Source organism: Octopus sinensis, linkage group LG17 (genome assembly GCF_006345805.1).
Source record: "Octopus sinensis linkage group LG17, ASM634580v1, whole genome shotgun sequence".
Taxonomy (NCBI): Eukaryota; Metazoa; Mollusca; class Cephalopoda; order Octopoda; family Octopodidae; genus Octopus; species Octopus sinensis.
The window spans coordinates 2,134,347-2,161,001 of record NC_043013.1 but is presented as its reverse complement, the minus strand read 5'-3'; the positions used below and the strand labels follow the sequence as shown (position 1 = coordinate 2,161,001).

General features: G+C 35.3%; 1 protein-coding gene across 1 annotated transcript in view; it reads left to right on the top strand.

The window, feature by feature from the left end:
- Positions 1–26,655, top strand: part of LOC115221005 (dynein beta chain, ciliary-like) — a 198,543-nt gene that overhangs the window by 74,611 nt on the left and 97,277 nt on the right. Inside the window, exons 26-36 of the mRNA XM_036510277.1 lie at positions 1,811–1,968; positions 3,199–3,328; positions 4,466–4,579; positions 6,802–7,104; positions 9,451–9,621; positions 11,140–11,259; positions 14,476–14,636; positions 15,656–15,764; positions 21,617–21,825; positions 22,625–22,721; positions 24,604–24,746. Of these exons, the coding sequence (XP_036366170.1) occupies positions 1,811–1,968; positions 3,199–3,328; positions 4,466–4,579; positions 6,802–7,104; positions 9,451–9,621; positions 11,140–11,259; positions 14,476–14,636; positions 15,656–15,764; positions 21,617–21,825; positions 22,625–22,721; positions 24,604–24,746 (1,715 nt within the window). The remainder of the gene's footprint in view (positions 1–1,810; positions 1,969–3,198; positions 3,329–4,465; positions 4,580–6,801; positions 7,105–9,450; positions 9,622–11,139; positions 11,260–14,475; positions 14,637–15,655; positions 15,765–21,616; positions 21,826–22,624; positions 22,722–24,603; positions 24,747–26,655) is intronic.

The window sequence follows — 26,655 nt, the reverse complement described above, 5'->3', positions numbered from 1 at the left end:
TGGAACTCTTCCATATTTCATCACATTTGCTTGGTAGTTCCAGGTCAATAAGCTTTGATCTTGAGTAGCAAAAATGAAATGTTTACTTTTTGCCTTTAGCCCTGAGCTTCATAGCCTCTGATGAGTATGCTTCTGGTCAACACAGCTAATGTTGGCCAGAAGCATACTCTATGAAGCATACTCTACCAGAAGCATACTCTACCAGAAGCATACTCTACCAGAAGCATACTCTACCAGAAGCATACTCTACCAGAAGCATACTCTACCAGAAGCATACTCTACCAGAAGCATACTCTACTATGGATCACATATTTGCTATGCAGAGCTTTCTACTTCAACCTACAAGCTCATTTTTCATTTGTTATTTTCTTTGCAACAACACTTGACTCATTTTCCACAGGCTGTTCAGCCTGGGTATCATTCATAAAATCAATTGCAAATTTTTTGTTCCCTTTCAAAATAGAATGAAGCTTTCTATACTTATCATGATTTTTCAAGGAATTTTAACATCCTCTCATTAGTTGTTTCAAGATATTTGGCCAGTCCAATTGTGGTGGTTTTGTAAGAAAGAGCAAACTGGATCAAACTTTGACTTTCTTTGGCTTGAGAAAGGTAAAGAAAATCCAAGCCTGCCTTTGGATGGTGCATCTTATTACAAGTCAGCAGCTTATGTATTTTTCTATCAAATTTTATTTCATTGATATTCCAGTTCAACACATCGAAGCTATAAGTAACAACTGGAACTGCTAAGGCTAACATCTTGTTATATGCAATTATCTCAGATTTCAGAATTCATATTCTTCCATAAGTCTTCTGTACCATTCCTTCCTGATCTCTTTCATGCTTGCAAGCTGAATGCCATAGCCTTCCTTTATTGCTAGGTATTTATAGGTTTGTTCCTGCTCAAATTCTTTTATAACTTTTTGACATTTAACTGAGAGGAAATTTGAGTTTATTAAGAAAGTAGTATTGTCACTTTGGTTGCTAGGAAGTTACCTAGCAACCAGTCTCAGAGCCTTTCTTCCTCTGACAAAACCATAAAAGAAAAAAGTATAAATTATGTAGAATCAATTGAAAATTTTTTAAGACTAAATGTATACCATCACTGTAGCTAATGTCATTTAGAGAAGCAGTATATTCTAGAATCAGCAATCTAGGTGAGTTGTTGTCCATGTTGCTAGCTCTTGTTCAACCAAGATTGAGCAGACTTATGTCCAAAAGCATTCCAATTATGACCATCTTGTTTTTTTTTTAAATATAAATGTATCTAGGACTATACTGGCCTAATGCATGCTTTCTTTTATAAAATGAAAGGATTTGGTTTGAAAGAGTCTTAGCTGCTATTTCTAGAAGGTTAAGTGACATTACAAAGGTTCTTCAAGATAAGAGAGCAACCCTTTTAGTCAGAATGTGACCCATTAAATTCACAAGAAAAGACCTGTGGATCATTAAAATATAGATTCACTTTTAATTGCATTAGAGAACACTGTAGGATACAAAAGTGGTTGTGGATCAGCAAAGCTTTAGTATGGATCACTGCTGGTCCCTCTGGCCTACATTAGATATAAATGATTCAGATGAATTAATTACAGTTGGATTTAAGAATGTCTTTAGAGTTACTAGAAGTTTAGAAAATTTTATTTTCTGCTAAATATAAAGATGTTTTTTTTATCTCTGAATGGAAATGTTCGCAAAAATGTGAGACGTGATGATAGAGGGGAGGTAATAAAATGTAAACTGGTTTACAAATGAAATTTGCGTGAAAAGCATTGAATACAATATGAAGCTGCTTGATTATCTGTCATTGTAGGTTCTAATCATTGGTCCTGCTGGATGTGGTAAAAGCTGTTGTATTGAGACCTTTCTGGCTACCAAGAACAACTATGGTCAATCAGTGTCTGTTAACGATGTGTTCCTCAAATCACAGAACTCTGAAGAACTTTTTGGTTATGTGGATCCTGAGACAAAGTATATTATTATTATTATTATTATTATTATTCGCCTTACAGACACTTGTGCCGGTAGCATGTGAAAAACAACATTCGAGCGTGGTCGCTGGTAGTGCTGCCAGACTGGTTCCCGTGCAGGTGGCATGAAAAAAACACCTTTTGAGTGGGGCGTTGCCAGTACCACCTGACTGGCCCTCACGCTGGTGGCATGTAAAAGTACCCACTAAACTCTTGGAGTGGTTGGCATTAGGAAGGGCATCCAGCTGTAGAAACTTTACCAGATCTGATTGGAGCCTGGTGTAGCCTTCTGGCTTGCCAGTCCTCAGTCAAACCATCCAACCCATGCCAGCATGGAAAGCGGTTGTTAAACAACGATGATGATGATGATTATTCTGCCATAGTTAGCTTTGTCTTTCATTCTTTCAGGGTCAATAAATTAAGTACCAGTCATGCACTGGGGTTGATGTAAACAACTATCCCCCTCCCCTAAATTTCAGACCTTGTGCCTTTAATAGAAAGGATTATTATTATTATTATTATTATTATTATTATTATTATTATTATCAATATCATTATCATGATCTAGCACATCTGCCAAAATGTTTAGAAACATTTTGTCTATATTTACATTCTGAGTTCAAATTCCACCAAGGTTGACTTTAGCCTTTCGTCCTTTTGGGGGTCAATAAAATAAGAACTAGTTGGACGCTGGGATCAATGTAATTAGCTAGCCCCATTCCCCAAAATTGCTGGTGTTGTGCCAAAAATTTGAAACCAGTATCATCATCATCATCATCATCATTATTTTATATTGATTGTTGTTATTTCTGTTTGCCGCACCAACACTACTAATACTGCTACCATCAACTCTGTTGCAACCAATACAATCATCCTGCTTCCCCTATTATTACAGATACACCATTATGGTCATACACTTGGATGACAACTGCTACACACTGTGAGGCAGGAGGAGAGGCCTCTAAGGTGGTGGTCACTCAGACAAATATCTCCTTAAATCACAAAATGCTATTTTATAGAAGGCAAGACGCATTAGATAATGTATTTATTGAAATTCCATGCGTGAAAGAAAAAGATGAAATAGCTATGGTTGAGACACCTTTGACCATATGTCAGTTCAATCGAGGCTTACCTGGGGCTAAATAAATACTATAACAATAACATACTACATTCCATCACTACCACCACCATCTCAGGGAGATCTTTTGTAATGAGTTCGTTGCTGTTTTAGGTTATGGACTTGTGGTTTACTTCCAACGCTTCTTGGGAAAGTTTGTAGAGAAACACAAGTGAAGAACTTGCCTTTTGATGACAATTCTGAATATCTTAAAAGCATTCATTTATTCAAATTTGATGGAATGGTAAGTGCTACATTTTAATTATATAATTCTATCTGATTCTGTTAAATTCTATTAAATTTTGAAAATCAAATGAATTTTAACAAACACTGGGTATATACAATTTGAGGACAATCTGTGTGTGTGTGTGTGTGTGGTGTGTGTGTGTGTGTGTGTTGGACTGTTGAAAATTTGAAGAATCCTGCAGGAATCCTTAGTCTTTTGTCAGTGAAGTGTTTCTTGCCAAAACAATAACGAATGGATGTAATGTGTGTATCTGAATACACACTTGCTGTGGAGAATATTTTGAGTAAATCGTTAAATTAATGAGGTCGCATTCTCTGGAAGAATACTATGGCTTCAAGTTGCTTTAGATTCTCTTCAAACATAACATATGTTTCATGAGAAAAAGAAATAATCTATTTTAACCTTTTACCTGTCAAAAGCATTTTCAAAGAGTGTCCTAAATGTCTGAGCTTGTTTTATAGACTTTATTTAGCCTTGGTCTCATACATTCTCAATAATATAAAATTTCCTTTCCTAAGTCCCAACTTACACTAGAAGTTGATAAACGTTGGGAGTGTGCATTATGGCATGATGCATGGATTCCAGGGAAATATGTCCTGTGTATCACGTGATATATCTAGGACAGGCACTGGATTAACAGATATCCATCCACCCATCCATCCATCTGTCTGTCCGTCCACCTGTCTATCTATCCATCCATCCATCCAAACACTCACCCACACACAAATTTACTTCCTTACTCAGCCTGAGTAAAAAATCTATTGAAGCTAGCAACAGATATACTGAGAGATAGCATTTTAAGCAGCCAGAGACAATTTATGGTCTTATTTACAGATATAGAGACACAATTTGACAAATACGCATGAAAATTAATCTTGTGTGTGGTATTTGTGAATGAGAATAATGGATGAATATTTATTCCAGGTGCTAGTTTTGGTGAATTCATTTGATCAGATGTATGTGTTAAAAAATGATCAATCTTATTGAACCAATATCAGTAAATGTGGTTTTCATGATTCCTAAACTAAGTTATCTAGAATTTAGGAAAAAAAAAAAAGATAAAAACTATTCTATACTTAGAAATTAATGGCTAAAAACTGACTTCTGTTGTTATTATTTTTTTTATTTTTTAAGGCTGATGAAGCTCAAATGCAAACTTTGCAGACATTTATTGATGGAAATGGTACATTGTTGCTGCCAAACTGTGAGAAAATATCCCTTACTAAGGAGTTTCTTTTCTTTTGGGAGGTAAGAAATGCAAAACGCTATATTGGAAATTATCTAGTCAAAACTGAGACACTTATATATATTTACCTGGCAAGAAGCCTATTCGTTTGACTACAATGAGCCATATATCACCTGTTGCTCTTACACCTGCTTTCCTGAGTCTCACAACACTTCCAATTTGTTCATCTCAAATTTATTTCCTTCCTTCAACATGTTTCACACCTTCCTAGCACATCACATTTGGTTTTCTTTTTCTCCATTAAATGGGTCATTTCAGTTCTCCCTGCCAAAGAACTGCAGGTTGTCATCTTATTTCTTGGTGGCTTATGGTAGCTTAAATTTTGCTTCACTTCATGGATCAACCCAATTGACCCACAGGATACTGAAGCCCATTTCCTTGCATTTTTTTTACATTTTAGAATGTAAAAATCAATCAATCAATAAAAAAAAAAATCAATCAAAAAATCAAAAATCAAAAATCAAAATCGATCAACATGAATGGAAATTGTCGCTGTGATATCAGTGCTGGTGGCACATAAGAGAACCATCCGAACGTGGCCGTTGCCAGTGCCACCCTAACTGGCTTCCGTGCCGGTGGCATGTAAAAAGCACCATCCGATCATGGCTGTTGCCAGCCTCGCCTGGCCTCCGTGCAGGTGGCACGTAAAAAGCACCCACTACACTCATGGAGTGGTTGGCATTAGGAAGGGCATCCAGCCGTAGAAACATTGCCAGATCAGACTGGGCCTGGTGCAGCCTTCTGGCTTCCCAGACCCCAGTTGCACCGTCCAACCCATGCCAGCATGGAAAGCGGACGCCAAACGACGACGATGATGATGATGATGATGAATGAAGCCACCTTGTTGGTCATTTGATTACCTCTTCAGTTTAGCGATCTTCCAACCTCTAGCGAAAAGACAACTTGCTCGCTTCAGTGAGGCAGTCTTTCTGTAGGGTCAGTTGTCCAATACCTTTGTAGCTTGGTTGGATCTGCCAGGGCATACATCCTACCACCATAGCAACCAAACAACTATTGTCATTGTTGCATGACTATGAAGCACTGAAGTAAGATTTTGCAAGAGTGTGGCTAAATGTTTATCTCTCAAGAAATGTCACCCTAAAAATCATCCAGACCAATGATCCCACAAATGTACGTGAAGACAGCAAAGTGGAAGGATTCTAGCAAGAGCTAGAGAAAGCATTGGATCACAAATCCACTTATACTGTAATGGTGGGAGATCTCAATGTAAAGGTTGGAAAAGGATGACAGGGAGAGAAGAAATATATTAAGTTTGGATCCATTTTTCTATAATTGTTTATGGTATATCGTTAGACCTATAACGATATTTTTCAACTACTATTTTCATAGTCTTATTACTTGCTTTGGTTGTTTTCTATGAATATGATAAATCTTTATTAGAAATCATTCTTTCTCTCCTTTTGGACCCTCAAAAAGTTTCAATTGTTCTCTTTTGAACTTATTCGAACTTATTGTAAATGCGAAATCACTGGGGATCTGGCTGAGCCTGGTGCATAGGGAGCTTGCCTCACTTGTCAGTAAATATGACAGTGCATTATTGTGGCTATGAGTTGTTTTTGACTCCTATTTCTAGCAATACTGGTGCTGAACAACACTGTCACTTTAGTGACATATATGTTTGCCTTTTGGTTGAAAAATTGTGAACAAGCCAACCTTATTTATAAATATGTATGTATATATGTGTGTGTATGTATGAATATGTATATATGTCTGTGTGTATATGTATAAGTATGTGTGTATGAATATGTATGTGTGTTTGTGTGTATGTTTATGTGTGTATATGTAAACACACAAACACACATTGAACTTAGTTCAGTTTCCATCAAGTAAATCCATTCACAAAGCCTTTATGTGTTGGGACTACAATAGAAGACAATTGCTCAAAGTGATACAAACTAGCTCTGAACCCAAGAACTCACGGTTGGGAAGCAAACTTCTTAACCACTCAGCTACACTTCAGTCCACTAAGAAATTAAGCTTTGCAAGAGTCCTTTTTGGTAAGTTGGGATTAGAAGTGACCCAATTAGTTTCATTGAAATTTGACCATTCACAAGGCTTTTTCCATCTCTTCCACCCAAACCAATAATCAAAGAAATGAAAAGCTACTTATTACATTTCTGTGTTTTATAAATATTAATATTTGTGATATTAATATGCAATTTTGAAAACTTTTTAATCAGTCTTTGTTCCGTTGTTATTGCAGCTTGAAAGTATGGAAACTTTAAGTCCAGCATTCTTAACCAAAGTTGGAATTCTTCGAATGATGTCAGAAGATGTCAGCTGGACAGCCTATTGGCATCACTGGCTGCAAAATCAGTCTGACAAATCTCAGCAATTTTGGACAGAGTTAGCAGACATATATCTTCCTAAACTAATTGAAGCCACGAAAAATTCTATACATTCGAATGAAGTTAGTAATGATATCAACAGGCCATTTTCTAATTCCCGATGCTTCATTAAACAAGGTTTACCAAACAAGATGCACACATTGTGCGCACTTTTGAATGTAAGTCGCCCTCTTCCTCTTCCACCTCCTCCTCATCATCATCATCATCATGCAGAATTGTTAGCATGCTGGGCAAAATTCCCAGCATTTTTACATCAATCTTTACATCCTGAGTTCAAATTCTGCCAAGGTCAACTTTGCCTTTCATCTTTTCAAGTTCGATGAACTAAGTACCTGTTAAATACTGGGGTCAATATGGTCAACTGCCTTTCTCCAACAGAATTTCAGGCCTTGTGCTTATTATTCTCTCTCTCTCTCTCTCTCTCTCTCTCTCTCTCTCTCTCTCTGCTCTCCTGGTTCCCAGAGGACTTATAAGTCCATATTGACCCCTTCCAATCACATTTAGTTTCTCATGATTGCATCACAGTTACACCTTACCCACAGAGTTTCAAAGGTAACAATGAACCAGAGGTCAATACCAATATCTCTGATAGTATAGGGTAATGCTGTTAGTTGGACAGGTTAGGATGGTAAAAGAAGCAGATGAACTGCTCTAACTGAATAAATTAAGAGAAGTTAAAAGAAGTTACCTTCCTAACACCTATCAACAGTATTACCCTGTTGTCTTTCTATACTATATTGCAACCATGTTGCCTGAGATACACCAGCACATTATAAATATCCCTAACTTGTATTACATTGTATTACATTGATAGTATTACTTATAAATACATTGATCCATGTATTATGGTATGAGCCTATAGGTAGATCTATATCATACAATTTCTGCTTGTCATTTAGCCTTACCCTCAGTTTTCAATGCTCAGATGATTTACTCCGGTCAATGACAACAAACTGATATATACATCAATTAAAGTTTCCTTCAGTTGCTTCTTTGAGAGCACATTGAAGCCCTGCTTTTATCCTGGCCAATTCTTAGATAAATTCCTCAGGCAAGGAAATGCACACTTTTGTAACACACTGCTGCCATATTTTTTCTTATGCATATTTCTTTTTTCCTTGTTTCAGTCATTTGACTGCAGCCATGCTGGAGCACTGCTTTTAGTCAAACAAACTGACCCCAGGACTTATTCTTTGTGATCCTCATACTTATTCTATCAGTCTCTTTTGCTGAACCTCTAAGATACGGGGACGTAAACACATTCCTTCCCACGTGACAAAGTGGTATGAACCTGCTGCCATAAAGTTGTTGTAGGAGATCAGTAGTAGTAACATTGTATGCGTTCTCAGTTGGAGTCAGTGTCAGTTCTGGGATATATACGAGTTCGAGTTACTGTCAAGGTAGACCTTACAAAGTCTTTGCCTTGTGGAACTATCAGTGATAGCACAACAAATGAGACAAAGATAATAAGACATGGAATACTGTTACAACATAATAGTGGCAACAAGAAAATTATAGTGTCGACAACAGCATACAAGTGGCCAAGGATCCACATTATAACAATTAACCACAGGGGCTTGATGAGATACAAAAAAAAAAGAGAAAATGTAACTTTCACTTGGGCTACAAAGATATTTGATTTGATTTGTTATCTCCAGAGTTAATGGCACTTTGGAAAATAGGGGCTGTTTTGTTTGCTGTTACTGTTGATTTCTCATATTTCTCATCTGAACCCAAGACCACTTGGTTGCCAAGTGAGCTTCTTAACCACACAGTCATGCCTGCCCCTATACAAACACACATACATTTACATGCATGCTAGTTAATGCTTACCAATATGTATACATAAAAGAAATACATGCTTACACACACACACACACACACACACACACACACACACACACATCAAATTACTGATTTGAAATGCAAAATCTGTTGTGAAATTACTATTTGTGTCTGTATTATAGATTTATGAAGAATGATATCATATCAGTGAAATGATTGGTTAAATAGTACTTGTAAGACATAGACAGAAATTAAGGTGGCAAAACCATTACCGTGCTGGGCAAAATGCTTACAAGCATTTCATTCATCTTTATGTTTTGAGTTCAAATGCCACTGAGGTTCTTTGCCTTCCATCCTTTTGGGACCAATAAAATAAGTACCAGTTGAACACTGGAATCGATTTAATTGATTTTAACCCCTCTCCCAAAACTGCTGACCTTGTACCAAAATCTGAAGCCAATACATACGTACACACACAACACACACACGCACACGTGTGTGTGTGTGTATTACAAGCCCTATGTTAAAAATCATTATTATCTCCTATTACATTTTCAGTTCAAATGTTGCTGAGTTTATCTTCGCTTATTGGCTTCCATGGCTGATAAAATGAAGCAACGGCTAAATTACTGAGACTGATTAATGCGACTACTTCTGTTAGAATTAATATCAAAGCCTAATTAATAACATATATGTAAATTATGTTTCCCAATTAACAGGCTCTACAGAATGTTTCCGAACCAGTCAGTTATGATGATTACAACAATATATTCTGTCTGGCTGCAGTTTGGTCATTTTCAGGAACTGTATGTCCACAATATCACAGTGCTGTTGACCAGTGGTGGAGAGACACATTCCCTGATCATTTACAATTTCCACAGGATGAAACAGTTTGTATATCCTTCCATTTATTCTTCAGTGACAGACTTACAACATTGTTGATTTTGTATAAAGACTCATTGGCTTAGGTTTGAAAGGGAGGTGAAATGAGATTGTGTATCATTCATGCTCTTCTTCATTTCATTTGGCAGAATCATTAGAGCACAAAATAAAGTGTTTGTTATTTCATGTTTTGAACTCAAAAAAATGGTCAGTCAAATACTGGGTTTGATTTAGGGTTCCTCTAAAGCAGTGATTCTCAGCCTTTGGGGGTCAATATAAGATTTTGTTGTCAAAAATTATGTACAATAAATCGGTTGTACTTCTACATTATACATAATTGTATATTTTTAAAACATTGAATAACTATGAGGGTCCATCTGAGTAAAATAGGAATCAAAGGCTTCCATAAGTAAAAATTGGTTGAGCAGCATCACTGCTCTAAAGCATCTGAGATGTGACTGAAATTATAACAGAAAGCTAAAACTAGGATCAAACTGTAAATGTCTGCGACTGATTGTAGAAACTGATAGAAATAAGCACAGAATCAACTCAGTTTGAGTTAAACTGCAGTGAGAGGAATCTCTCATAGATGAAGAAGGTGTCTATTTAGTGGTTAGAGCTATGTGTTGGGGTTGTGGTATGATTTTTAGGTAGAATGGACTGTTTTGTCACATCAAGTCTGTAATCAAAACCAAATCATGGATTCTACTCTTAAGATAGACTGGGACAATTGGTGGCATCTGGTTTTGATGATCAATAATTCCAGATCATCTGGTACCAAAGCTAGCTGAACTGAAGCAATCTAAAATATTTTGACCAGAAATACAATGGGTTCCACGAATAGATTTGAATTTTTAAATCATGGTAAGGTTGTTTGATATCTACCTACCACTCAGTCATACAATCTTTCCAGAGGATCTGGTCAACCAATTGGAAATAGTGGACAAATCTCCCTCAGATTTAGCCTACTCTCTTCGTAAAAGGAGGAACACAGTGATTGATGTCACTGATGAAGATTTAACTGACTTATTCAACAGACTCAGTCACCACTTTGAACTTCCTTAACTAACTTACCTTAATTTTGTTGAAAGACCTTTCCAATTGAGATAAAAACACCTTATTTTACATGGAAATTTATTTGTGGATTTTTTTTTCTATGAAGTAACTATTTACAATTGGTAATCATAAGAAAAACTATTTATACCTTTATGATGATTAATTAGTTGTTATTATTAATCACAATTTTTAATTATGCATTCCAGTTATGATTTCATCGTTTCAGACAGTAAATCTAAGACTACATTTATTCAATGTGGTCCACTGTTTTTAAGACTGTAGTGTATGATTTGAGAAAGATTTGATTGATGTTTCTTGTGGGTCAAGACTGTCTTTATTGGCTTGTAGTCGCTAATTAGAGTGTGAAACAATTCAAATGTTAATTAGGAGTTATGTTACATGAATATGTAGCATAATGCATTCTGACTTGTCATGTGACATTTAATTATTTAAACCATTTATTTCATTAGGTTTTTGATTATGGTCTTGATGTAAAAAATCACAGTTTTGTAAAATGGACAGAACTTGAAGCTGATTCCCTCATCTCTAATAAGAAAAGAACAGATTTCACTTATTCTAAGAAAACATTGGTAACTCTTACATTTTGAACTGTTTATCTCTTGAGTTTCTTCAATATATTAATTATTGCTGGCAACAGCAACAGCAACAGCAATATATTAGTATTGCTAAAAGTCAAATATGACCTTTCTCTCTGCTGACAATAGTCAGAATTTCTGAAACTTAATTCAGTCTTCTTAAATAAGATAGTCATAATAACAATAAACAAAAGATTGTAGCAAATATTTATAATAAAAAAACAAGAATAAACATTAAACTAAGATAATAGAAACAATAGCAACAAAATTTGCAACAAATTACAGTTAAAAATATGATAACTGTAACTAGCATAAAATATGTACTATCATGAATTTAAAATCCAACAATATATGGTGAGTGGGTCCCTGACTTTAGAGTAAATGAAAATAATTTGGCACACCCTAGAATGGTCACAGCCTGAGACCTGGGGCCAATACAAGAATAGTTTGTATATATAATAAAATAGTGTATATATAATAAAATAGTGTATTAAAAATAAATATTTATATAATTTGAAACTGACTTATTGGAAGTCCACCTGAAGATTGTCGATCAAGACAAGAAACGATTGTAGTGGCGGTTTTTTTGACTATTTATTAAAATTTTATGTATTGATTAAGTCTTTCCTTGTTTGTTTTGCAAAATAGTGGTTTTGTCTCTAATAATATTTTATATATATATATATATTATATATATATATATATATATATAATATTATTAGGGAGCATAACTCCAAACTTACAGGGAAAAATTCCATTTGAGTCGCATAATAGTGGTTTTTATCTCTAATTTATATTTTATATATATATATATATTATAAATAGATGAGTGTATTTTTACCTTGTTAACAATTAACACGGAAAAATAAATAAATAGTTACCAGGGCAGCAAAAATCTCACAAGTAAAGATGTTGTAACTCTTTGTTTATAAAGGTTGAAACTTCGTGTTTACGTTGAATATTTTGAATAATATGAATAAAAAATGGAGTTAACGCAGGTTTAAACAAGTATTTTTACAAGTACATTTACTAATACTAACATTAATTTAGCTAATACCATCCAACCCTCTAGAAATATTAATAACAAGGTTATTGTATCTGAAGTCAATTCCAATAGAATTAAATTTATGTCAAGTAACTCTAAGATTAAAAATTCTATATACCAGTGTATAATCAGTACTCGTAATAAAGTACGATTTTACATTGGAAGCACATCGTTAGAGTTATCTAAAAGAATTTCTATCAATTACTCAACATTTAGGGATAGAAATAAACGGAATAGTACCGGTCTCAGCAAACTGATTTGGGATTTAAAAGACCACAATGAACAATTTCATTTAGAATGGTTGATCCTCTCAATTTCGATACCATATGACAAAGGCAAGAAATTCTGTCTTCTCTGCAATTCTGAGCTATTTTTCATTATTTTTTCTAAAAATACTCTAGTAAACACGGTTATAGAACGAGCATACAGATGTAAGCATTGGCAGAAACATACTTTTAGTGCATATAAGTAGTCTCTATCATTATATATAGTTTAGACTTTAATTTCCTTTATATTTAACATTCACTATTAATATCCCTACTCTTTCTGTTAGCTACTTATGACGTTATATCATATAACGTTTTTTTAAACAATATTAATAGCGTTCTGTCTATCGCTATACAAATCCATCATTTTTTGCTAAAATGTCGTATTGACGAGTTTCGTTTTTTTCACTTTCCCGAAGAGAAGATTGCATTGTTTATACCATTTATTCTTTTGAATAGTATCAGTGGAATTTTCGAAACATGTGTCGAAAGTAAAAATACTTGTTTAAACCTGCGTTAACTCCATTTTTTATTCATATATATATATATATATTATATATATATATATATATATATAAGCTTAAAATACTAAAAGTTTTGGATTTTCCACCATACCGATCATGAGGACATCCACACACTGGTCCTTCACCATGCTGAATCATCAAACGACTTGGACATTTCTCCACTTCAATTCCACCTACTGAAAAAAAGAACATACCAAAAGTATGCGCTGTGTGTGCAGCAGCTGGCAGAAATGTTGGCACGCCAGGCGAAATGCTTAGCGGTATGTCGTTATGTTCTGAGTTCAAATTCCACCGAGGTCGACTTTGCCTTTCATCCTTTCGGGGTCGATAAATAAAGTACCAGTTTCACACTGGGGTCGATGTAATCGACTTAATCCCTTTGTCTGTCCTTGTTTGTCCCCTCTATGTTTAGCCCCTTGTGGGCAATAAAGAAATAGATATATATGCACTGACTGCCATATTCCATTATGTATTACACTCTGTTTTTAGATTTACCATAACAAAGTTAATTTTTGATGTTTGATGTTTTGTTAAGTCAGTATACGCTATTTGCTTGACCTACACTGTCAAGTGATCTTATTTCCACAGAAATACTGCAGGAACATTCTGCCCAGTGATGACAGCTCACATAAATGAACAATGCATGGTTTAAAGCGGTTGATGTAAATATATACCAAACTGTTGTTGTGCACTAATTGCTGATCTCGGCTGAGATGATTACTGTCAGTGCAGCCGAGTTGTCATGGGGTCAATGGAAGTTTTTCTGCTTACTTTATTACACATATAAGATCCCATATAAGCCATGGTATTATATAATATATTTAAAAACCAGTATTTAAGCATGTGCTGTATAATACATATAAACAACACATTTGACAACAGTAAGAGTGATATTACAAACCAATGAAGGGGCTCTGTCTGTGGTCATTTAACTTATTAGAAATAGTAAGCAAATTTACCTTTAATCTAACCCAACAGTCTGGAAAAAAGATACCAGAGTCTGTAAGCCATACTAAAATTTGTGGACACTGAGGTTTTTGATATTTTTGCAGGTGTGCTCAAAGGAGATGTTCTGGCACCCTACTTTTTCCTTATGGTATTTATGCTGTGAGAATTGTCAGAGCTGAACAATCTCTTAAGAATCACACTCACTAGATACCCCAATAAAATAACAAATACAGATTTTGTGAAGGAAAAAGGAACAACAAATTAGATAATATAGGCACAGACCTAGACTATGCCAGAAAAAAGGAAAAAAAAAAACTAGGACAATCAAAGCTGGAGTATTTTTGAAATGCAACTAAACTGTAACCTCAGTAATGTTTGAGCAGAACACTTAAGAATACTCTTTCATTTTCTGCTTCTCCTTTCTCAGCAATTACTTTTCCTGTCAAACATTGTTGCTTTGAATAATCAGCCAGTGTTGCTGGCAGGACCAAGTGGATCTGGAAAAACTAGTATTATTAAAACGCTACTCAAAACTGGAGACTCTATAGAGATTTCAGGGATGGAATCATTACAGATTCATGCAAACAAGTATGGTCCTTTTTATCATTTTGATTTATATTTTTTATTATCCCCAGTATCTCACCTCCTCTATACATCCTGTGTGATGATTGCACAAAAATTTTAGTTTTGTGATAAAATATATCACAAAAACATTACATATAAGTATGGTTGTGTAGACAGATGTTCATTTCTGGTTCACAAGGTTCCTGAGTGCAACTCTACTGAGAAACAACTTCACAACTTCACTCAACTCTCTGCTTCATAGACTTGTGTTTAACAAAGCCTTGGGCAAATGCAAACTTAGTGAAAACTCTTCAGATGTATACGTGTGTAATATAATATAATATGATATAATATGATATGATATAATATGATATGATATAATATGATATGATATAATATGATATGATATAATATGATATAATACAATACGATATAATGTGATAAATAATTGTCAGACTAGATGGTACATTGTGTTCCTGCACCGAAAATGAGTACCAGCAACAGTTGGGTTTAACGTTGCAATGGACTGCATCTTGTTCAGAAAAGACTGTTGTAGCTTCTTTTGGTTATACAGCACAGAAACTGCTATAAGCCCTAGCCTACTGAATCTAAGATTTAAAATTAAAGTTGAGAGAATTACCTGCTGGAGGTGAGGAGAAACCAGAGCATTATTATTTATTGCTCAGTTGATTGTTGTTTTGGATATAAGTTACCTATGATTTTTATCTTGGTTAGTGTATGCCTTTAGATTGAAACACTATGTGGACATTTACTGAGTGACTCATGTCCCATCATTGTTTGGCCTTAAATCAGTTCTGAATGAGCAATCCTATGTTCGAGTCAAGACCATCCCATCTATTTTTTTAAAGACATATTACGTCTTCAAATATATCATCCAATAGATTGTCTTTTTTAAACTCAGTAGAGTGTGATTTCAGACAGAATTTCTTGCTATTTCAACATTGGCTCATGTGCCATCAAAGATTTATAGAATTCCTGTTAACTTAGCAATAGAAAATGTTAAGGTCATACTTTATTTCTAGGTTGACTACACCACAGTTTCTGAAAGACAAGTTAAACAGCATCACTGGATTAAAAGCCAAAGGCATTTACAGGAAATTGTGTTTTATTGATGATTTGAACTGTGTTCAGGTAATAACATCTTTAACATTACCGATATTTTCAATTTTATTTCATTACTTAATGTTCTTATGCATATCCATGTGTGTGTTTGTCTGTCTGTCTCTCTCTCTCTCTTTATCTATTTCTCTCTCTCTCTCTCTCTCTCTCTCTCTCTCTATCTATCTATCTATCTATCTATCTATCTATCTATCTAGCTATCTATCTTCCATCTACCTACATACCTCCCTCTCTCAATAAATATCTCACAAAGTGCATCATTAATAGTCTGACATGTTTATTTTACTCAAGGCAGTGAGTGTGTGTATGTATGTATGTGTATGTGTGTGTGTGTGTGTGTGTATATATATGTGTATGTGTGTGCGTGTATGTGTGCATGTATAATATATATATATATATATTCTTTAAGTTCATTTATGTGAAACGCTTTTGAATGCACTCATAAAAAGCTCCAATGCTATTTATTCTCCTATGTTACCACTTATTATTCCATCTTCCAGAGTAATTTTATGGAATGGTTATTAGTCTGGTGCCACTGTAGTGTCGGATGAATATAGTAACTTTTAGATGGAAATTCATAAATCCTTTAATCCATTGCTACATATGTTTCCACATAGCACATGTTTTTTTGTGGTGGAATTCTCCATTCATAAGACATAACAAATGATGGATGGAAGCACTCCGTCTGTTACGACGATGAGGGTTCCGGTTGATCCGATCAACGGAACAACCTGCTCGTGAAATTAACGTGTAAGTGGCTGAGCACTCCACAGACACGTGCACCCTTAACGTAGTTCTCGGAGATATTCAGCGTGACACAGAGAGTGACAAGGCCGGCCCCTTGAAATACAGGTACAACAGAAACAGGAAGTAAGAGTGAGAGAAAGTTGTGGTGAAAGAGTACAGCAGGGATCACCACCCCCTGCCGGAGCCTCGTGGAGCTTTTAGGTGTTTTCGCTCAATAAACACTCACAACGCCTGGGCTGGGAATCGAAACTGCGATCCTATGACCGCGAGTCCGCTGCCCTATCCACTGGGCCATTGCGTCTCCACAGACATAACAAATAGGATTTGCAATAACCATGGATTTTAAGGGTAGCCATTATCACATGTGTTTGTTTCTTCGGGCAAAACTTGCATCAGTGTTCTGATTGTATCGAATGTTTAACTAAGGGATATTTACCAATTGACATCAATCAGAAGGTTCTGTGAGGTTTATAGGTAGTTCCTGTGAATATTTTGACTTCTAATACAAATAAATACATAGAAAGAATACAGAAGGGAAGATATAGGTAGCGTTTTACTTAGTAACTAGATTTGTGCCAGCAGGCAGGTGTGGATAAGAAGAAAAGAGAGAAAGGAATAAATAACATAAGAGAAGAAAGAAAAGAAGATAGTAATGATTTTTTTTTTTTTGTTTGATTTCATTGTCTATGCTCTGTGAGTGGGGAGCGTTGAGTGTTTGATTTAACCCCCTACCTTGGTAGGTTGCTACAATAATGATTTTACAGGCTGTAAGGAGAGGGAGCAAAGTTTTATTTAGATGTTATCAGTTCAGGATTTCTGCTCTGGCACCAGTCAAAGCAGAGAATCATTAAGTATTTCACATGGTCCCCTGCTGCTCTGTCAAATGTTCCTTAAAAGGGTGTTAGTTTTCTGTAAAGCCAGTATGTTCATCTAGTATTATTTTTCTTGTATGTTCGATTATATAATAAGCACTAAGAGTATTGTGCATATGGTTTATATGCAGGAGTGGCTGTGTGGTAAGTAGCTTGCTTACCAACCACATGGTTTCGGGTTCAGTCCCACTGCATGGCACCTTGGACAAGTGTCTTCTGCTATAGCATCGGGCCAACCAATGCCTTGTGAGTGGATTTGGTAGACAGAAACTGAAAGAAGCCCATTGTATATATGTATATATATATATGTATGTATGTATGTGTGTGTATATGTTTGTGTGTCTGTGTTTGTTCCCCTAGCATTGTTTGATAACCGATGCTGGTGTGTTTACGTCCCCGTCACCTAGCGGTTCGGCAAAAGAGACCGATAGAATAAGTACTTGGCTTACAAAGAATAAGTCCCAGGGTCGATTTGCTCGACTAAAGGCGGTGCTCCAGCATGGCTGCAGTCAAATGACTGAAACAAGTAAAAGAGTAAAAGAGTATGTATATATGTGTGTGTGTGTGTACGTACAGTAAAGGTAAAGTTACCGTCTGGAGTCCTACCAACTCATAGGGGCCAGTTTCCTGGTTTCATGACATATATGTTCCCCCACCTGGATGGGACACCAGTCCATCGCAGGGTTACTCATTTTTGCCAGCTGAGTGGACTGGAGCAACGTGAAATGAAATGTTTTGCTCCAGAAAAAATGTGCCATCCAGTCCAGGAATCGAAACCACAATCTTACAATCATGAGTCCACTACCCTAACCACTAAACCATGTGCCTCCACTATGAATGTATGTGCATACGTATGATGGTTGGTAGGTTGGCTGGCTGTCCGTCCATAAGATATAAAAATTGCTCTATGAAGAGAAGTGAAATTATAAATAGCAAGAAATTAGTTAAGTGCGCTTTCTGCTTGTAAAAGATTTTGCAGAAAGTGCTGAAATCCGTGTGTGGCTTCCAGAAGCATAGCTTTGTGTCTGGTGAAAAGCACACGCATGCACACACACACAGTGAAAAATTAAGATAAACACCAGCAGCAGAAACATTTCACCATAGCAGCTGTTGTTTGGAACTCAGCGTTGGATGTTCCAAGTGCATTTGGAGGCCTAGTTGCAATGGATCATTAGGGGAATACTTTATTGCATTCTGTTACAGAATAACTGCAATGTTGAAGTGTACAGAGGAACTAAATATTTATACTGTTGTCTTAATTTTCTACTACATATGCTCTGGATATCGTAACTAGTAACACCATTATGTACTGTGGTCAACTAGCCGCTATCCTGGAAGCTGACTTGATAATTATAACCAACTTAGAGTTCTAACACTTATAGTAGTACTTGTACATCTACGCATGATAATTCTCACTCTTCTTAATACTGCAGGAAAACAAGTTAATTTAAAATTAACCACAGAACAATAATAATAATAATAATGATGATGATGATGATGATGCAAGTAGAAAAATGTTATGTAAAGGAAATAAAGGAAAATATGTGTTGTTCAACCACCCCTTTAGAATTTATGTAGCTTTGAGTATCTCTGGAATTTTCTTTTGAGGGTATTGGAGAAGCAATTCCCTCCTCTAATAAATATAGCAAAAATCATTAATAGACAGAGTGAAATTTGCATATTCCATCTTACTAAATCTAGTCAATAACATAACAGCAATTAACTATAAAAAGATTTAATTATCATAGGGGTCAGACCTTCAATTATTCAGATAACAACTACAACTTTATGTACTGGATTATAGCTCAGTCTAGTATCATACTACTATGACATATGTGTCTCTTGATTGTAGTAACAATACTGATGTAGTAAATGATAACTCCTCAGATAATATCCCTAACAGTATATGTAACTGTAGGGATCCTAGTATGTGACCTTTAAATAATTGATGTGTTAGAACTAAGTATCATATGTAACATATTCATTTTTTTCTACTCTAGGCACAAGGCCTGAAATTTTGGGGGAATTGGGGCCAGTCAATTAGATCGGCCTCGGTATGCAACTGGTACTTAATTTATCGACCCTGAAAGGATGAAAGGCAAAGTTGACCTCGGTGGAATTTGAACTCAGAATGCTAAGACAGATGAAATACTGCTAAGCATTTCACCTGGCATGCTAATGTTTCTGCCAGCTTGCTGCCTTGTAACATATCATTCATTACACAAGTGAAAGTGCATTGCTGTATAGGTGAAATAGTATCTAAATGTAAATTTAGGATACATTACCGTGTATGTTCTTTTAAGATAAAAAAAATAACATAGCACCTCATAGCTACATTTATTTGGACCTCAAAACATGGAATATTACTTAATCAATATCATGGTTAATATTTATTGCACTTCCATACAGAGGGAGAAGAGTAGCTATAATCTGTGTTCCATGGGAGTGCTAGAGATCCTTAAAAGTAAATCTAATCTAATTAATAAATGTAACAAATTATTGATACAGTGCTTCCATCAGTTCAACAAAGCATTAATAAAAATTCGGTTAACTATCTTCATTGAATTGAATAATGTTAAGGATAACGTTACACCAATTTTAGCTTCATCACTAGTGGATAACTTACTATATATCTCCAATATAGCTGGCAGAAACGTTAGCACACCGGACGAAATGCTTAGCCATATTTCGTCTGCCGTTACTTTCTGAGTTCAAATATATATCTCCAAATGGCTTGCTTAAATAATTACTTACATAACAAATCAATTTATCAAGTTCTATTTTAAATGATAAATTGATTTTAGTTAGTTAGTTAGTTAGTTAATTTGGCTCAAAAGCAAATAGCAAGGCCATGTAGGGGGACATGGAGTTAAGTACAGGGTGGTGTTCATGTAAAGAGTTCAGGCCACTTGAGGTCCAGGGAGGCTTTGAACAAAGCGGTCGTCGGCATCTTCACCATCTTGTCTGGCAGCTTGTTCCATGGATCCGCAACCCGGATGGAGAAAGCTCCTCTCCTTCGATTGAGATGAAATCGTCGCAGGTAGAGCTTTTCGGAATGACCCCGCAGCCGACGCTCTGGAGCAGGAGTGAAGAACAGCTCTTTCGAGAGGTTACACTTTCCGCTTATGATGTTGTGGGCGAGAATGAGATCACCACGGCGGCGGCGTTTTTCAAGAGAATATAGGTCGAGCGTCCTCAGCCTTTCTTCGTAGGACAAATTTTTGAGACCATGAACCATGTGGGTAGCCAGCTTCTGGACTCTTTCGAGATGCTGTATGTCTTTGAGGAGATAAGGAGAAGAGGCTTGAATCCCATACTCCAATATGGGTCTCACCAGCGTGACATAGAGTGGTAGGAATATGGCTGCTGTGAGCATTCTGAATGACCGTCGGATCAAGAACAGAATTCCGCGTGCTTTGTTGGCAGCACGGACGCACTGGGCCGAAGGCGAAAAGGAGGAATCCACCAAGATACCCAGGTCCTTTACCTGATCGGTCCTCTCCAGCAGCAGACAACCCGGCTCGAAATCAAGTTGAGTTGCAGGAGTAGAGCCGACAGGCAGATGACAGCACTTTGACATGTTCAGACACAGGTCCCAATCGTTAGACCACTTCCAAATTTGGTGGAGGCATCGACGAAGATCCTCTATATTACCGCGAGGAGCGGTAATTATTTAAGCCAGCTAATCACCTTATGTCATTTAATTTTGTATGGCTTTACATAATTTATATATCTATATATATATATATATATCACCCATCATGTTGATTGATTTAAAAAGTCTGCTTATTATTGAAATGATTATCACAGGTTAAAGAATGTAATTCTGTCATTCATTCTTTTGTTTATTTATATCATCATCCTCATTTTTATGCCCATTTATCCATGCTTGATTACGTTGGACAAAATTTTGTTGAGGTATATTTTCTATGGCCAGATGTCTTTCTGTCCCCAACCCTTACCAACTTCCAGGTAAGGTAATATTTCCCCACAACCAAACGTGCTCTCATAGAAGATCTGGAAGGAAGGACACTGCTTGCATAATGGTGACATTCGTTTACAACTATTTATATATACAAATATATGGATATATATATATATCTAATGTGTCTGTGCATATACATTTGTTATGTGTGTGTCGTTCACTTTTGTGTTTTATGAAAGCCACAACCTATCAGTGTTAAATAATAAAAGAACATGCAATTTCCTCATGAATTACTTTAAAATTTTACACATTATTTCCAGACTGATTCTTATGGTCACCAACCTTGTTTGGAATTAATTCGGCAGCACTTGGATAAAGGAGGTCATTACAAGAGTCAAAGTTACAATTGGCAAAAAATAACCAACATCACATACATCGCAACCGTTAATAGTAGTCATGTTAGACATTATCCTGAAGTCAGTGCCCGACTGTTGCGACATTTTGCCATATTTTCTTGTGGTTCACCAGAGTAAGATAAATTTATTTATGTTTCAATGAAACTTTGATTTATTTTATTGTTTCTCTACACCAGCTAGACATTGTTGAGCTTCAGTTCAATCCTCACTGAGTACATCTATTTTTAAAGGTGTTCTGACCTTGCCCATACTGGTTTCTTTTTATGGTATATTGTCTCCAGAATTGCATTTTACTGTGGCCTTCATTTTTTTTTAAGTATTGTAAATTTGATGGCAATTTGTCTGCTATTTCTAGCAGACCAAGCAACTATGTAGAGACTCCTTCATTGGCTGTTTTGGCATTTAGTTTGCTGATGCCATAAAAAAAGCATCCAGTCCACTCTGTAGAGAAGTTGGCATTTGGGGCATTCAGCTGTGAAAACCATAAAAGCAAAATAGACAGTGGAACTTGATGCAGACCTCTGGCTTACTAGCTCCTGTCAAACTGTCCAACCCATGCCAACATGGAAGACAGATAGTAAATGGTGGTGATGATGATGATGATGATGATGATGATGAAAGGCATAACTCATTAGGAGGAAGAAAACAGAATACTTTGTTGACTTGACACAGTTGTGGTCTGCTTCATTTATGTTGTTACTAATAATAATAACATAATCACTTTGCAGTAATTAGAGACTCATCTTAAATATGGAAAACAATTATGGTAAGATGTGGAAACTTATCTTAGATGAACATATGTAATTAACCAAAACTATAATTACTATAAAATAATTATATGATGATTTAATTAATTAAAACTATGATTACCATATTTTGATAGCATATTTATTTCTACAAATATATTTCCAGTTCAGAAGAACTTGCTATGATATTTAGCAGACATATCGATTGTCTATTTCCTATTGAGAACTCTGCAGTTAATGAAGAATACCCCAGTACACAGACGGTCAGTTTATAAAGTTATTGATTTGTAATGTTATTTATAATGTATTGATCACATTTACTTTTTTTAAAAAATCACATTAAAATATTTTTTGGAAATATTTCTTGGAAAAAATCTTTAGATTTTTATTGTTATCTATATATTGTCTAACTTTGACAAACTATAATTCTGTAAAATGTTGATTTATTATCATTAAAATATTTTTTGGAAAATATTTCTTGGAAAAAATCTTTAGATTTTTATTGTTATCTATATATTGTCTAACTTTGACAAACTATAATTCTGTAAAATGTTGATTTATTATCATTAAAATATTTTTTGGAAAATATTTCGTGGAAAAAAATTCTTAGACTTTTATTGTCACGTATATATTGTTTAAATCTGACAAACAGTATATTCCGTAGAATGTTGATTTATCATTTTCTTTTATGAAAGTGATTAAAATTTTGATGTTTTTTTAAAAAAGTGAAATTAGCTGAATACTGATTCCAGATTTTTGGTACAAGGCCAGTAACTTTGAGGGTGGGGTTGGGATGCTGGGATGGGAATAAGTTGATTACTTTGACCCCAATACTCGCCTGGTATTTATTTTATCGATCCTGAAAGGATGAAAGATAAAGTTGATCGTGGCAGTATTTGAACTCAGAACATAAAGTTGGAAGAAATGCCACTCAGCATTTTGTCTGTCACAGTAAGGATTCTGCCAACTTACTGCTTTAAAGTTGGCAAAAATGTTTTTAAAAATAATTTTTGTCAAATAACAAAATAGAGGTATGGCTATTCACACATTTTTTTTAATGACCAGTAGTATATGTCTATTTTTTTTTATGACCATTAGTGTGTGTGTATATATATATATATATATATATATTTCAACAATTGAGGGCAAAATTAATTAATTATTAATCAATTTCACCAAGTGTTCAGTATGCAAAGGGACCATTCAAGGCGAATTCAAATTATTACATTATATAAAAGGGCTTAGTAAAATAAATTACTTTGCCGCATACTGAACTCATTAGAAATAGCAGCTAAAAAACTTTTTTAAAGCTATTTCTAATACTTAACGAAAATCTCTCTCATATATATATATATATATATATATATAGTTAATCCAAACATGAAAACACAAAGAGAAAACACAACAACGCGAGGACGTGGAACAAATATAGTATTATTGGACGCTCAGGAAGGAAGGGAAGAAGGGTTTAACGTTTCGAGCGGAGCTCTTTGTCGGAAACATAGGAGAAGGAAAGATCCAGAGAAGGGAAGACAGAGGAAAAAATCGCCAACGGTACACACGCGGTCACATTTTGAAATATATATATACCAGAGTAAACACATAAATGTGAAACAAGGTGAAAAAAATAGGTATATTAATAGTTTAGTATGAGTATGTTCTGTTGTGAAATATTTTAATATGTTTTAATATTTTAATTTCAATTTTTATGTATTAATTATATTTTCTGCATTATTAATGACAATATGAATTTGAACCAAAATTTCAATTTAAGGTTTTTCCTCGATTTTTATAATTTTATATTTTATATTGAACTCATTTATTTGTTTTGTTTACTTTTTGTTTATCGCTCACATATGACCATTATTTGAAAGGACCAATCAAACAAGTCCATTTTTAAAGGTGTAACGTTTATACTAGTCTTGATAGAATTGTCATATCAGTTCAATTTTAACAAAACTGTCCGACGAACAGGAACGTGAAACTCCGAGTAACAAATTTGAAACCATTGGCTTCTTTATAGAGAAAGACATTCCACAATGGACTATTTTCTGTGTTTATAATAATAAAAATGGAAAAATTTTAATTAAAATTATTTCCTAATTTTATAATGAGAATTTCATTATTTTCTTTCTGTTTCTACAGAATGCTGCCAAATTCTACACCTTTCTTCAGACCCTTGGAGCATGTACCATTGACATTTACACCAAACTGAAATCAATGTTTCTATCAACCCCAGGAAGACAACACTATATTTTTAGTGTAAACGGATTGAAATCTATATTTAGGTTAGTTTCTCAAATAATGTTTAATGCTTATTAATTAAATAAATACATACATGCACACACACACACACACATAAATACATACACAAATACATATATATATGCATATATGCACACACATATACTCTCTCTCTCTCTCTCTCTCTCTCACACACATACACACACACACACACACATATTTATTCATTTATTAACTATAAAACCAAAGAAGTACCTGTTGGCACCAGTCTCACTTATGTAGCTTTACAACTAAATAATAAAGAAATATTGGTCAGGCATGTCTGCGTGATAAAAAGCTTTGCTTCCCAACCACATGGTTCCAGGTTCAGTCTCACTGCATGGCACCCTGGGCAAGTGTCTTCCACTATAGTCTTGGTCCAACCAAAGCCTTGTGAGTGGATTTGGTAGATGGGAACTGGTCTTCTTTGTATATAGAGTTCTATTTTTACTGTTTGTATTGCCAAGACTCTGTCTACTTCTCTCTCTCTCTCTCTCTCTCTCTCTCTCTCTCTGTCTCAATATATATATGTGTATGTGTGTGTGTGTGTGTGTGTGTGTATCATCAGCTTGTCCCTTGATTCCAAGAATTGACTTCTTTTTGGATGAATATTTGGACTATTAATGCTGGTGGTGAATATAGCTAATGAGGTTAATCCTCATGTAGGACAGATAAGATGACCGCATTGGCCACATGTGAGAGTCAGAGTTGGAAGTGCTTGCTGCTGTCTGGTCTTCTGCTACCGTTGTCTCTCGTCTTTTTTTATTCTTTCTCTTTCAAACAATATTATATTATTGTTCATATTTTGTCGGTAGTTAGAAGGGTTGGATATGATCATCTCAAAAGCCAGGGGTTGAAGCTGGTCGGCTTTAGTGTTGACTTTAGCTGATTTTTACAGTGTCAAAGAGGAGCTCCTCTGACACTTTGTCCATTCCCAGTTTGCTGAAGAGGATTTGATGAAGAAATCGTTCATGACTAGACCATCAAAGACAATGCTTGATGATTAGGAATTTGATACTCTGGCTATTTGCCCTTTCCATTATGAATTTATTGGAGACAGTCAAACCAGTTGATGTTCAAGAAAGAGAGAAAAGTTTCACTTGATGAAAACGTTCAAGTTTTTTTTTACATCATGGTGATACAAAGACCAAGTTCCACAAGTATTTGGTTAGTTTACCAAAAGCTGAGCCAGCCAAACTGATTCTTTATTCCACATCTTGCTCAGAATTGCATTTGGTGGAGAGCACACTTTTGAGGTATGCAAAGTGATTAACTTGTGTGTGTGTGTGTGTGTGTGTGTGTGTGTGTGTGTGTGTGTGTGTGTGTGTGTGTGTGTGTGTGTGTGTGTGTGTGTGTGTGTGTGTGTGTGTGTGTGTGTGTGTGTGTGTGTGTGTGTGTGTGTGTGTGTGCGTGTGAAGTTGACTAAGCTCTACATTAAATAAAGTTTTGTAGGTAGCATAGAATGCTCCCACATCTTCAGATGTATGAAGCCAGAGTGAAGAGAATATTTAAGAATTTCATGTTTGGAAAAAGACTTGATTGAAATTGTGTGAAACCGAAGCTATTACATCATCAGGGAATTTTGTCAAACATTTCAAAGCATGCAAAAAATATTCAGTCCTATTTCATTTGTTTTTTAATAGTAATTCCTTCTATGAAATGTCAGAAATTTTCACTGAACTTTTGCAGCCTAGACACTGATACAATTCTATGATATATCAATAAATTTGTGTCACTGGTTAAGTTGTAGAAGAATGACAAATCCATCTTCATCATCATTGTGATCAACATCAAATACCCACTTTTCCAACAAACATGAGTCAGGCAGAATTTGTTGAGGCAAATTTTCTACAGCTGGATGCCCTTCCTGTCACAAACCTTCCTCTGTTTCCAAATAAGGTAATATTTCCTTGA